Raw genomic sequence first — 13,589 nt, 5'->3', positions numbered from 1 at the left:
AAATTTCAGCCAAATCGAACAAAAATTGCGGCTTCCAGGGGCTCAAGAAGTCAAATCGGAGCTATACCTAATTCTGAACCGATATGACCCGTTTGCAATCCCCAACGACCTACATCAATATTAAGTATCTGAACCGATTACCTTGAAATTTTCACAGGTTGTGTAGGTTGGTCTGAAAGGATATCGGTTTTTTGGACGATCATGACAATATGGGACTCAAATGAAAAGAATTCAACAGTGGATTACAAATATGACATACAAAATTAGCTCCAAGTAATGGGAGGATCCAAGTACCCCCAAATGGGCATATTAGTCAACCATGTCTATATGGGACATAATTAAAAGGTATTTGGCAGTAGATAACGAATATGACATTAAAATTTGTGTTCAAGTTTAGGTGGCGTTTTTCTTTCCAAAAATTAGTCAAATAGGTTGATTGGCCCATTATGGCAATATGGGGCTCAAATGAAAGGTATTTGAGAATAAACAAGGAATTTGATATCCAATTTTGGATCCAATTATTTGGGGATACGCCTTAAAGCGCCCCCTTAACTGAACTTCATTTTCGATTATGGCAATATGGAGCTCATTTCAACGGTATTTGGGAGTAAAGAACGAATTTGATATCAATTTTCAGGGTAAAGTGCCGGTGGCCTCCCCAGCCCCAAAAACCCTCCAAACATCTGCTATTTACTGACTATGTCAATATGGGGCTCACACTAAATGGATTTGGGAGTGCAGCACGAATTTGATATCCATATTTGAGTCGAAATGTTTGAGTGCCATCCTTCCCCTTAAAAGTACTTCTCATTACCCTATTTTTCAAAACCACCAGATCTCGGAGATTGGTAATGAGATTCGTTCGAAATTTTTTTGCACTCTCGCAGTCAAAACTAAGTCCCTGGGATCAATCCCACCCTCAAACAGATTTTTTTACCGATCATGCCATAATGGGGCTCATAAAAAAATGTATTTGAAAGTAGATACGCTCCGTTTAGGGCCAAGTGTCTCCCTGAACTGCAAGTATTTACCAGTACGATAATATAGGACTCAAAAGAAAGATATTTGGGAGTGGAGTATAAATTTACCTAGGAACCGAGAAGGGGCACACTTCTCACACATCAATGAAAGCTTTTCGATTCAAATTTAAACTCAATGATAAGGGACTTTTTTTATAGCCGAGTCCGAATGGCGTGCCGCAGTGCGACATCTCTTTGGGGAGAATTTTTTACATGACCATGCATGGCAAATGTCCGCCTATGACGCTGAACGCCTGAGTTCGAATCCTGCCGAGACCGTCAGAAAAAAATTTTTGCGGTGGTTTTCCCCTCCTAATGCTGGCAATATTTGTGAGCTACTATGCCATGTAAAACTTCTCTCCGAAGAGATGTTGCACTGCGGCACGCCGTTCGGACTCGTCTATAAAAAGGAGGCCTCTTATCATTGAGCTTAAAACTTAAATCCGACTGCACTCATTGATATGTGAGAAGTTTGCCCCTATTCCTTAGTGGAATGTTCATGGGTAAAAATTTGCAATTGCATGCCAAATGTCGCCAGCATTAAGAGGGGATCACCACCGCTTTAAATTTTGTCCGATGTTATGGCCAGGATTTGAACGCAGGCATTCAGCACTATAGACGGACATAGGCTACAGTGGCACGAATTCGATATACACATTCAAGGCGAAGTGTCCCCACCCTAAAAAGATATTAGAGAGTTAAAGAAGGCGCATCGGAGCGAGCCCTGTCCAGCTAGTATCCACATAAAGGCCGATTTATACCAGGTTTGGTAAAAATACCAAAATGCCTAACACAACTGACTGTGCAAATGTCAGCGAAATTTGGCAATAAATGCGCCCGTTATAATTCCTAGGCAATCAATACGGCTGATATAGGTCCAAGACCTCATTTCAGAGGGAGATCTGTGAATTGGCAGCTATATCCAAATAATGCCCAATCTAAACCAGGGCTACAGTGTCGAGGTTTTAAGGCAGAGGTGAAAGTTTTAGAAAAATTGGGCTTTAACTCGAAAGATCGTTCTATATAAGGACTATATCAAGATATATTTTTGGATCGGAATTCGATATTTCCAAGTGTTACAATGGAATGCCAAAATGAATAAACCCCCGTCCTACAGTTATTATGAAATGTTCCATCGATTTACTTACCATCACAACTGTAGATGCCATAATGTTTCCCTGAACTCCTATCACCACAAACCTTGCAGGGTATATCCAAAAGGCGATCACCTAGAATAGAACAATATAAATAATTATTTCGAAATAGAAAACAATAGTCACCATAGCCTAATTGTGAATAACACCCATAAAAATCCTTAAGCCTTTTGTTGCTCTCGAAAAAGGATACTAAACCCAGAGTGTAGAAAACCAGCAAAGCACACTCTGCCACCCCTTTTGTTTTTTTTTTTTTTTTGAGTTACTTTTTCGGTTGACGCATTTCAACGTTTATTTTGCTAATCCATGCCAAACGCCAAGGCACGTAAAACATTTTATTTTCGAAACATTAAAATTCCTTTATAAACATTCGACGATGACACGGCCACTTGTCAAAACATCGACACCAACAAACAGCAAAGAGTAGGAGAGGCTATTTGCCAATGCCCCTGCTTAGGAAGGAATGACCGTATCGGTTTGGGCTATAAGGTGAATTAGTGACAATTGACATATTGTTTTTGGGAAGTACGCAAAGGAACAAACGAACAACCAGCCTCCTTCTCCTGCTACTCCTCCTCCACCCCTTGGCTTTTATATAAAGCCAACTGAACATCTACTTCAATGACGCGTGCCCTACATTTTCACACCCTTCATGTTTTTGTTTGTTATGTGTTAGTAAGCGAGTGAGTGTGCTCTCAATTATCCTGCTTCATGTTGCTTGGGCAAAGTCTTGGCTTAAAAAGGTCCTGGTTTTGTTTTGTGGTACACTTGGCTATCCTTTTTTTGTGCATGTATGTACTGTATATGTGAGTGTGTGTTTCGATTGTTTGAGGTTTAACCTGGTCTCGCTTCATATATTCGGGGGGCTATCTAACACTCACTCGACTCAAGTGTTTTGGTTTTGCTTGCTCTTTTTGACCAACTAGCTCTACATTGAATGTCTGTCCTTCCTTGCCTTATTTCATGGCTTATGAATCTCTCCGACTACCCTCTCAAAATTGTTGATTTTTCAAAAACTTTTCTCTTTTTTGTTATTCTTTTTAAAGTAAACTTTTGTTTTCATAAGTGTTGTGCTGTAGCTTGTCTTCCTTTTGTGAGATTGTCAGATTTTTAAATAATTTTTAATGTTTTTGTTATTTTTATGATTTGCTAAAAGAAAAACATATGGAAATCACTACAAGGTGTGAAAGCATTTTTGTTTATTTAAAAATTTGAATAATTTTTTGAAAAAAATCTCAGGGGTTGAATTTGGAATCTTCATTCATGGCGGAGGAACTGTGGATCCTGAGTTCCCATGGGAAAAAAGCATTGAAAAGTAAATGTGGACAACAACTTTTATGTGTAAAGATTGTCCGAAAATTCCCAAAATTTTATTGAAAGAAAAATTTTTAGTTTTATAGGAGGCTAATGTAGAACAGCGGAGCGCAGAGGTTAGCATGTCCGCCTACGATGCTGAACACCTGGTTTCGAATCCTGGTGAGAGCATCAGAAACAAGTAAAAGCGTGCTAAGTTCGGCCGGGCCCAATCTTATATACCCTCCACCATGGATCGCATTTGTCGAGTTCTTTTCCCGGCATCTCTCATTAAGCAAAAAAGGATATAAGAAAAGATTTGCTCTGCTACTGGAGCGATATCAAGATATGGTCCGGTTTGGACCACAATTAAATTATATGTTGGAGACCTTTGTAAAATGTCAGCCAATTCGAATAAGAATTGCGCCCTTTGGAGGCTCAAGAAGTAAAATAGAGAGAACGATTTATATGTCGTGTCGTCGTACAAAATTTAAGGCAAATCGGATAATAAATGCGACCTCTAGTGGCTCAAGATTTCAAGATCCCAGATCGGTTTATATGGCAGCTATATCTGGTTATGAACCGATTTGAACCTTATTTGACATAGTTGTTGAAAGTAACAATAAAAAACGTTTTGCAAAATTTCAGCCAAATCGGATAGGAATTGCGCCCTCTAGAAGCTCAAGAAGTCAAGTCCCCAGACCTGTTTATATGGCAGTTATCAGGTTATAGACCGATTTGAACCATACTTGGCGCAGTTGTTAGATATTATAACAAAACACGTCGTGCAAAATTTCATTCCAATCGGATAAGAATTGCGCACTCTAGAGGCTCAAGAAGTCAAGACCCAAGATCGGTTTATATGGCAGCTATATCAAAACATGATATGGCCCATTTACAATACCAACCGACCTACACTAATAAGGAGTATTTGTGCAAAATTTCAACCAGCTAGCTTTACCCCTTCGGAAGTTAGCGTGCTTTCGACAGACAGACAGACGGACGGACGGACAGACGGACGGACATGGCTAGATCGACATAAAGTCATGCATAACAAAACATCACGTGCAAAATTTCAATCAAATCGGGTGGTAATTGCGCTTTGTTTATTTTGTTGATGTTCACACCGGGATTTTAACCCGGGCGTTCGGCGTAATAGGCGGACATGCTAACCTCTGCGCCACGGTGGTGTCCAATCCTCTGCTAAAGCTGCTATATAAACCGATCTCCCGATTTGACTTCTTGAGCCTCTAGAAAGCCCAATTAGCACCCAATTAGATTCAAATTTTACACCTGATGTTTTGATATGCCTTTCAAAAACTGTGCCAAATACAGTCCCAATCGGTCTATAATTTGATATAGCTGGCATATAAACCGAACTCCCGATTAGAATTCTTGAGCCACTAGAATGTGCAATTCTTATCCGATTTGACTGAAATTTTTTAAAAGGTGTTTGGTTATGACTTCCAGAAACTGTGCTAAGTATGGTGCGAATCGGTGTATAACCTGATATAGCTGTCATATAATCCGATCTGGGATCTTGACTTCTTGAGCCTCTAGGGGGAGCAATTATTATTCGACTTTACTGAAATTTTGCACGTTGCGTTTTGTTATGACTTTAAATGTCTGTGCCAAGTGCGGTTCAAATCGGTGTATAACCTGATATAGCTGCCACATAAACCGATCTCCCGATTTGACTTCTTGAGCCTCTAGAAAGCTCATAAAGCTAAATTTTGCACAGTGACTTATTCCGAGACCCTTGACATACGTGGCAAATATGGTCTGTACCGGCCCATAAGCTGATATAGCTCCCATATATACCGATCCGCTGATTTTACTTCATGAGGGCGTCTAGAGGGCGTAATTCTAATCCGATTTGGTTAAAATTTTGCACATTGACTTCTGCTATGACCTTCAACATGCGAACCACCAAATATGGTTTGAATCGGTTTAAAACCAATAGAATGTTTACCTCCTAGTCAGAACGATGTCCAAGTAGCAGTGACCCGACTAAAGAATAGCAAGGCAGCAGGAGCCGAAGGGTTATCCGCTGAACTATTTAAGACCGCAGGCGGCACGCCGATAAGGCGTACGCATCAGCTTATCTTCGCAATCTGGCTAGAAGAAAGCATACCCGATGATTGGATCCTCAGCTTACTATGACCGGTACACAAGAATGGAGACAAGAAGGAATGTGCCAACTACAGACGAATAAGTCTCCTCCCTATCGTACTGTGTGAAAGACCTAAAACCTAAAGTAAATGAGATAATTGAATCCTATCAATGCGGATTTAGATTTGGTAAATCCTTCCTGGACCAGATATTCACACTGCGCCTAATCCTGGAAAATACCCGAGAAGGATAAATCAACACCTACCATCTCTTTGTTGACTACAAAGACGCTTTCGATACCGCTCTACGGTTCAAGCCATGTCTGAATTTGGAACCCCTGCAAAATTAATAAGACTATGCAGGATGATACTTGCTGATACGCATTCCACAGTAAGAATAGGAAAGAATCCCTCCGAACCATTTAACACCATACTAGGTTTCAGACAAGGAGACAGCCTATCGTTTTTTTTATCCTGTTGAATGCAGATGTGAATAGATGTGGCACACTTATCACAAGAGAACACATGCTACTCGCCTATGCCGACAACATCTACATCATAGGTCGGTCACCAGAAGTATTGGGTTGCCCAAAAAGTAATTGCGGATTTTTCATATAGTCGGCGTTGACAAATTTTTTCACAGCTTGTGAATCTGTAATTGCATTCTTTCTTCTGTCAGTTATCTGCTATTACTTTTAGCTTGCTTTAGAAAAAAAGTGGCGCTTGAGGCGCTGGAAGGCGCAATTCTCATCCGATTTGGCAGAAATTTTGTACAGCGGATTCTCCCACATATCCTTTCAATTCAATATCCTTTCAACATACGTTTCCAATATGGTCTGAATCGAGCAATAGCTTGATACAGCTCCCATAAAAACCCAATAGACTGAAATATTACACAATGACTTCTACAATGTTCAGCATTCAATTCATTTATGGTCCGAATCGGACTATAATTTGATATAGCTCCAAAGCATAACATTTCTTATTCATTATTCTTTGTTTGCCTAAAAAGAGTTACCGCGCAAAGAACGACGATCCGAAATATATGTACTTTGTTGGGTCGGAAATTGATATTTCGATGTGTTGCAAACGGAATGATTAAATGAATATACCCCCTATCCTACGGTGGTGGGTATAACAAGTAAAAGCGCCTTAAGTTCGGCCCTCCACCATGAATCGTCATAAAAAGTACCACATTTAAAATTTCAGCCCTAGAGTCTCAAGAAGTCAAATAGGGCGATCGGTTTATATGGGAACTATATCAGGTTATAAACCTATTTGGACTATACTTGGCACGGCCATTGGAACCCATAGCAAAACATTGCGAGCAAAATTTCAGCCACATCTGGTGGTAATTGCGCCTTCCAGAGGCTCAAGACATTAAATCTGAGGATCGTCTTATATGGCAGATATATCAGGTTAAAAACCGATTAAGACCACAGTCGGCGCAGTTGTTGAATATCAACAAGTCAAAAGGCGTTAAGTTCGGCCGGGCCGAACTTTGGATACCCACCACCTCGGGTATATATGTAAACCACCTTCCGTCAAAATCCGGTGCAAAACTCATACCTTATGTCCCATAGCAGAAATATGTGGAGGGGCTTAACTTAACTCTTTGTCCCAAATTTCGGCAACATCGGACAATAAATGCGTCTTTTATCGCCCCAAAACCTAAAACCTAGATATCGGTCTATATGGCAGCTATATCCAAATCAAGACCGATCAGTGCGATAATGCAAAAGTATGTCAAGGAGCTTAACTTAACCCACTGTCCCAAATTTCGGCGACATCGGACTATAAATGCGTGTTTTATGGGCCTAAAACCCTAAATTGGAGGATCGGTCTATATGGCAGCTATATCCAAATCTAGACCGATCTGAGCCAAATTGACGGAGAATGTCGAAGGGCCTAACACAACTCACTGTCCCAAATTTCACCAAAATCGGATAATAAATGTGGCTTTTATGGGCCTAAGACCCTAAATCGGAGGATCGGTCTATATGGGGGCTATATCAAGACATAGTCCGATATAGCCCATCTTCGAACTTAACCTGCTTAACCTGACAAAAGAAGAATCTGTGTAAAGTTTCAGCTCTAGTTATAGCTATCTCTAGTTTTAAAGACTGTAGCGTGATTTCAACAGACAGACGGACGGACGGACATGGCTAGACCATCTTAGATTTTTACGCTGATCAAGAATAAATATTCTTTATAGGGTCGGAAATGGATATTTCGATGTGTTCCAAAAGGAATGGAAAAATGAATAAACCCCATACTTCGGTGGTGGGTATAAAAATGGTTGAATCAATTAATTTTGTAATTGAAAACGAATTTAAATTCCAATCAATTTTTATTTGGAAATTTCAAAGCGAATTTTTTTAAGTGTAACCATGCCTTTCTGTTTGTCCATACCTCCATCCGTCTGTTTTTGTAAATGGAACTAATCGGTTCATTTTTAAACCCACCACCATAGGACGGGGGTATACTAATCTAGTCATTCCGTTTGTAACACCTCAAAATATTGATCTGCGTCCCAGCTACAACTTATTGACTTGATTGAGATTTAGATATAGCTCCCATATAAACCGATCTCCCGATTTGACTTCTTGAGCCTCTGATAGCCGCAATTTTTGTCCGATGTGGTCAATGTAATTATGCACATAGTGTTCTGTTATGACCAACAATTTTGTCAAGTACGGTCCGAATCGGTATTAAACCTGATAGAGCTCCCATATAAACCGATCTTCTGATTTGATTTCTTGAGCCCCCCTGGAAGCCGCAATTTTTGTCAGATTTGGCTGAAATTTTGCACATAGTGTTCCCTTATGTCTTCCAACAACTGTGCCAAGTACTGCCCAAATCGGTCTATAACCTGATACAGCTCCCATATAAACCGATCTCCGATTTGACATCTTGAGCCCCCCTGGAAGGCACAATTTTTGTCAGATTTGGCGAAAATTTTGCAAGTGTTTTTCCGTTAAATGTTTAGCAGAATCCATGGTGGTGGGTTCCCACGATTCGAACCGGCCGCACTGAGCAAACTTTTACTTGTTTGATATAGCTGCCATATAAATCGATCTGCCGCTTTGACATCTTGAGCTTCTAGAGCGCAACTCATATCCGATTTGGCTGAAAATTTGCGTTTTGTCACGACTTCCAACAACTGTGCCAAATATGGTCTAAATTGGTCTATAACCTGATATAGCTACCATATAAACAGATCTTCAGATTTTTCTTTCTGAGTTGGTATTTTTCTATGACTGCCATGACAAGTAAGGTCTATATCGGTCTATAACTTGATATAGTTTTTATATATAGGAAAACTTCATTCAAATAACTTGTCACATGCAATCCATACCGATTCATGCCACGTCCGAACTTAACGTGCTTTTAGTGTTTCTTAACCCATTCAATTTTACAAAAATTCCACTAAAATAATTTGATAAATCAAAGGAATTTTCAAAACCAAATACACTAATGGAATTTCAAATGCCGACGGCAATCACCAAAAGCATACGCACCACTTCCGGTCCCCATCTTCCGTTGGTGGAAGTATTTAAAACTTAAGGTATCCAGGATGAAAGATTTTTGGTTTTTAAATTTTCTGATAACAAAGGAAAACTTAACACTTGTATGGAGATGTTTTTAGCAAACAATTTTTATAGATATTTTTTTAATATTTTAGCTTAAAGCTAAATTTTTCACTCATCAGGAATATTTTTCAATTTTTTTTCTATTTTCACTTGTTACAACTTTTTTATTTTGAATGCGAATTTTCGGTTATTTTTTCAAAAATTTTAAAAAATTTAATCCATTTTTCTTTGTTCACTTTACGTTTTTTTTTCACAGTCCACGACTTGGCCTTAGTAGTGCCAAAAAAAAATTGGCCAGAACCGTAATTTCCGTTTGGTTTTTTTGCAACTCTATCAACGACTGATGGCTGATGAAGAGGACTATCTCGTTGTTGGCTAGCTGAGTGGCTAGATGGCTTTGAACAGCGATGCTCTGTGCCAGCTGCCAAGCGACAACTTGACAGCAGAGACAGCAAAACAAAACCAGGACGAAGACTTTGAGGCCCCCTTAACAAAGAAAAAAAAAACAAAAGAATAGATCTTTAAAATTTGTTACGAATATCTCAGGCCAACAAAAAAAAAAACACAAAAGCCAAACCCATACCACCCCCAAACCCATACATAAGAAGGAACCCACCACCAACCGCAATGCCACCCCCAAAAAGGCAGACCCATACCCTTATAACATAAGGCTTTTCAACAATACACCACTACAACCACGGAATACAAGAGGGCATCAAGTGCATACACACACACACACAGAGACTGACATATACAACTGATATTATCCAGTTTGAAGGATATTGAATGAAAGTTCAAAAGAAAATCACGAAAAAATAAACAAAAAAGTCGACAATATTCAAAAAGCCACAAAATACATGGAGAGTGTATGTGCGTAAGAGAGTATGTGTGTGTGTGTTCACCACCCACTCACAAATGGCGAGCCAACAATACGCACACACGCACTCACTCCCACAACACCCTCAACAACTTTATGACCTTTTTTGCTTTTTGCTGCTGCAGCTTCACTTCTTACAAGCTTTGCCTACACCGACATACACACATTTGATTCAGCCAACCGGAAAACGCCTTCTCTCACACACTTGCACTGACGCACACTCACACACACACACAAAGAACTTAGCCAGCAGAGCCTTGACTCTGCCACCGAAAACCGATTACAACAAATCAAACTCTTGGCCACACTTACATAACCTCTCTCGGCCTTACATTACAGTCACAGCAACAACATCCTTTGAGCAGGTCAAGAACACGCATACACCTATTAAGTCTCCCATAACACCCACAACATCCTCTATAACTCACTCTCTCTCTCTTTCGCTCTCACTCTCCCTATCGAAAAGGCAAACACACTCATTTAAACTCACGCATATTGCGACTTTGCTGAAAATTATGGCTTTTAGACAGAAATTCACCACAAAATGTCAAGCACACACAGCAAATGCTACAGTAAATGTCATTTCACTCCCCCGACCAACGCCTCATATGAACACCCAACTCAGATGGAAACACAAATGCATACAGCCATTCATACACAACACACTGATGACACAGACTAACACAAAGGATCTCTAAGCACTGTGATGTTTAACTAATCAAAAAATTTTAACTATTACTTTGAGGAAAAATGTTTGTTATCACAAGTAAAAACATGATAAGTTCGGCCAGATCTTATATTCGCTCCATCATGGGTCGCATTTGTCAAATTCTTTGCCCGGTATCTCTTAGTATCTTTTATGCGAAGGGGAGGAGACTTATTCCCCTATAGTTGACACATTCCGTCTTGGCTGGGACGTTGTGATTGTAACAGTTTGTTGAGTTCGATCTTTCTACTGTTTGATTCTATTGAGTATCCTGATCCAGGAACTCTGCTACTTAGATAGGGTGCTTCCTGAGGGATCAGGGTTTGAAAGTGGGTCTGAATGGGCTGTTAAATAGGTGACGTGTGTCGTGTGGTCCCTGGTCACAATCGGGACATACACTCTGAACGTCGGCATCAATCCTTGCTCTGTAGTAGTTGAGGCGGCTCCATCAACTGGATCGTTATTGTGCCAGAACTACTCTGATTTGCCGGGAGAGGTCAATTTCTTTAGGTGCAATGGGAGGCGGTCGTTCTCCAAGGCCCACATTCACCCGGTAGCCATTTACCGCATTTGGGTACCATTTACCATTTGGTCTACATACATATTGTCTGGACCCGCTCGATATGCCGATCTAGAGGTTCTCTCTTCCAGCGCTGAACCTCAAGCTCCAGATTATGTAGATCAACCTTAATGCATCTGGGCGGTGGTGATGATTTGGATGTTCTCTGCGATAGCAGCCCAAAAGGTAATGTTTCGCACTGGCAGGATCTTTGTCTCCTGATGGTGGTGGTCCACATGAGGGGTATTCCAAAAGATCTGAATATTATTTCACTGCGTGTCACAGAGCTGAGGAGACCACACTGGAGCTGCATAACTTACCATAGAGCGGCCAAAGGTTCTTTGTCAGCACCCACACGCTGACGGCAAGTGACTTAAGGACCTTATATCTACTTTTGGACCTTATCGCAAATTGTTGTAGCTTGCGGGGAGAATGTGTAAGAGCTGTCAAATGTGACGCCAAGTATTTTGGGACACTTGATGGTCGAAATCATATCTCCATCGACCATCATTTTCAGTTCAGTATTCACCTCACGCGTATTTGTAGTGAACAATGTGGCTGCAGATTTGGTGGCAGATAACTTCAGATCTCTTGCAACGAAATATTAGGCAAGTTATTTTTTGTAGACTTTTAACCTATCGGATAAGTCTTCAATGGGTCAGGGGCCTGATGGCATGATCATACAATCGTCCGCATATGATACAATCTCTATGCCGTCTGGGGGGGAGTGGAATGGAGGATAGGTAGATGTTTAATAGTGCCGGAGATGTAACCCCACCTTGGGCAACTCCCTGTTTCACTCTACGGTGCTTCGACTTCTTATCCCTAAATTCCTTAAATGACTGGCGACCACGCAGATAATTCGCGACCCAGCGTTTCAGGCCTGGCTGGAGGGACGCGTTGACGATGTCCTCAAATAGTTTGGCATTGGTGTACTCTCTGAAGGCTACCCAATCAGCCTTCCTGATAAACGTCCGGCGCTCAGAGGTTATGAAGTCGGGTGGTGGTCTCATTCCAAAGAAATGACGGTTTGCCAGGATACGTCACTCAGGCGATCAGGGACGCATTGGAAATGTCTGGCGAGCTTTTGCTGCAATTCTCTGCGGTGGTGGCACACAAAGCAGTTGTTGTGCTATGCAGTCTTCGAAATCCACACTGATGCCCGGCGAATGGAAATTCTTCAACGAGGTTCGGAAGAAGTATTCACTCAAGCGACTTGGCTACCGGTGAAAGAAGAGAGATAGGTCTGTACGACTCCCCCAAATTCGGGTCCTTGCCTGGCTTCAGTAGCGGGATCACTGTGCCCACCTTTCAGACATCGGGAACTATAAGAGTATTTAAAGACAGCTTGAGGACAGTTGTAAGGTACTCAACTCCAGTAAGATTCAGATTCTTGAGCATCAGTGTAGAGATTCCAAAGGGGCCCAACGCCTTGGATGATTTGGTGCCACGGATGACATTCGTAACTGCGCCCACCACAAATTGTGATGGATCTCCATTGGCTCGGAGTCCACGGATACAACGAATGGCTTTCCTCATAGCCCTTGTCACTCTCGGGATGCACAATAAATTGACGGTTATACAACCTGGCGCTTCCCTTCGGAGCACTCATAGTTATGTCGTCAAAAGTAAATGAGGTCCTGTCATCCCATCTACCAGGGTTCGAGAGTGACTTAACAGTAAACCACAGCTTACCTAAACCGGTGCCTAAGTTACATTGCTCCAAGTGTTCCAGCCACAAATTCCGCTTATGTTTGTTGACTACCCTGTTTATATTCCAGATTCAGCTCACTGATTAGTCCGTACAACGAATCCCATCACGCTCATCTTCGAGTACAACGGCCTGCGCCGGGAAATTGGGCCGTACTTGGGGTATTCTACCGGCTGGTATAAAGCGAACGGCTGCTGCGTTAATGATGTCTAGGAATTTCCTCTCGACAACAAACACATTCGAGGGGGGTGCCAGTTCACTGAAGCGGCGATTGGTGTACTCTCTGAAGCCGACCCAAAAAGCGTTCGGCCGGGCCGAATCTTATATACCCTCCACAATGGACGCCATTTGTCAAGTTCTATGAATGCCTTTTACAAAAAAACATCAGTCATAGAAAAAGTACCACCTCCAAAATTTCAAGCAAATCAAAGGCTCAATACGTCAGACTGGGAGATCGGTTTATATAGCTGCCATATCAGGTTATATACCGATTTAGACCATACTTGGAACAGTTGTTAGAAGTCATACCAGAACGACATATCAACCATATTAGACAAAAATTGCGT

The 13,589-nt window shown here is 41.2% G+C and overlaps 1 protein-coding gene across 1 annotated transcript in view; it reads right to left on the bottom strand.

The window, feature by feature from the left end:
• Positions 1 to 12,924, bottom strand: part of LOC106083026 (protein dissatisfaction) — an 89,054-nt gene extending 76,130 nt beyond the window's left edge. The window contains exons 1-2 of the mRNA XM_059365697.1: positions 12,789 to 12,924; positions 2,168 to 2,248 (exon numbers count right to left, since the gene is read on the bottom strand). Of these exons, the coding sequence (XP_059221680.1) occupies positions 2,168 to 2,248; positions 12,789 to 12,924 (217 nt within the window). The remainder of the gene's footprint in view (positions 1 to 2,167; positions 2,249 to 12,788) is intronic.
• Between the last annotated feature and the right edge of the window lie 665 nt (positions 12,925 to 13,589).

The sequence above is a fragment of the Stomoxys calcitrans genome, chromosome 3 (assembly GCF_963082655.1).
Source record: "Stomoxys calcitrans chromosome 3, idStoCalc2.1, whole genome shotgun sequence".
Taxonomy (NCBI): domain Eukaryota; kingdom Metazoa; phylum Arthropoda; class Insecta; order Diptera; family Muscidae; genus Stomoxys; species Stomoxys calcitrans.
Note: the sequence above shows the minus strand (reverse complement) of the source record. Positions and strands in the feature narration are given on the sequence as shown.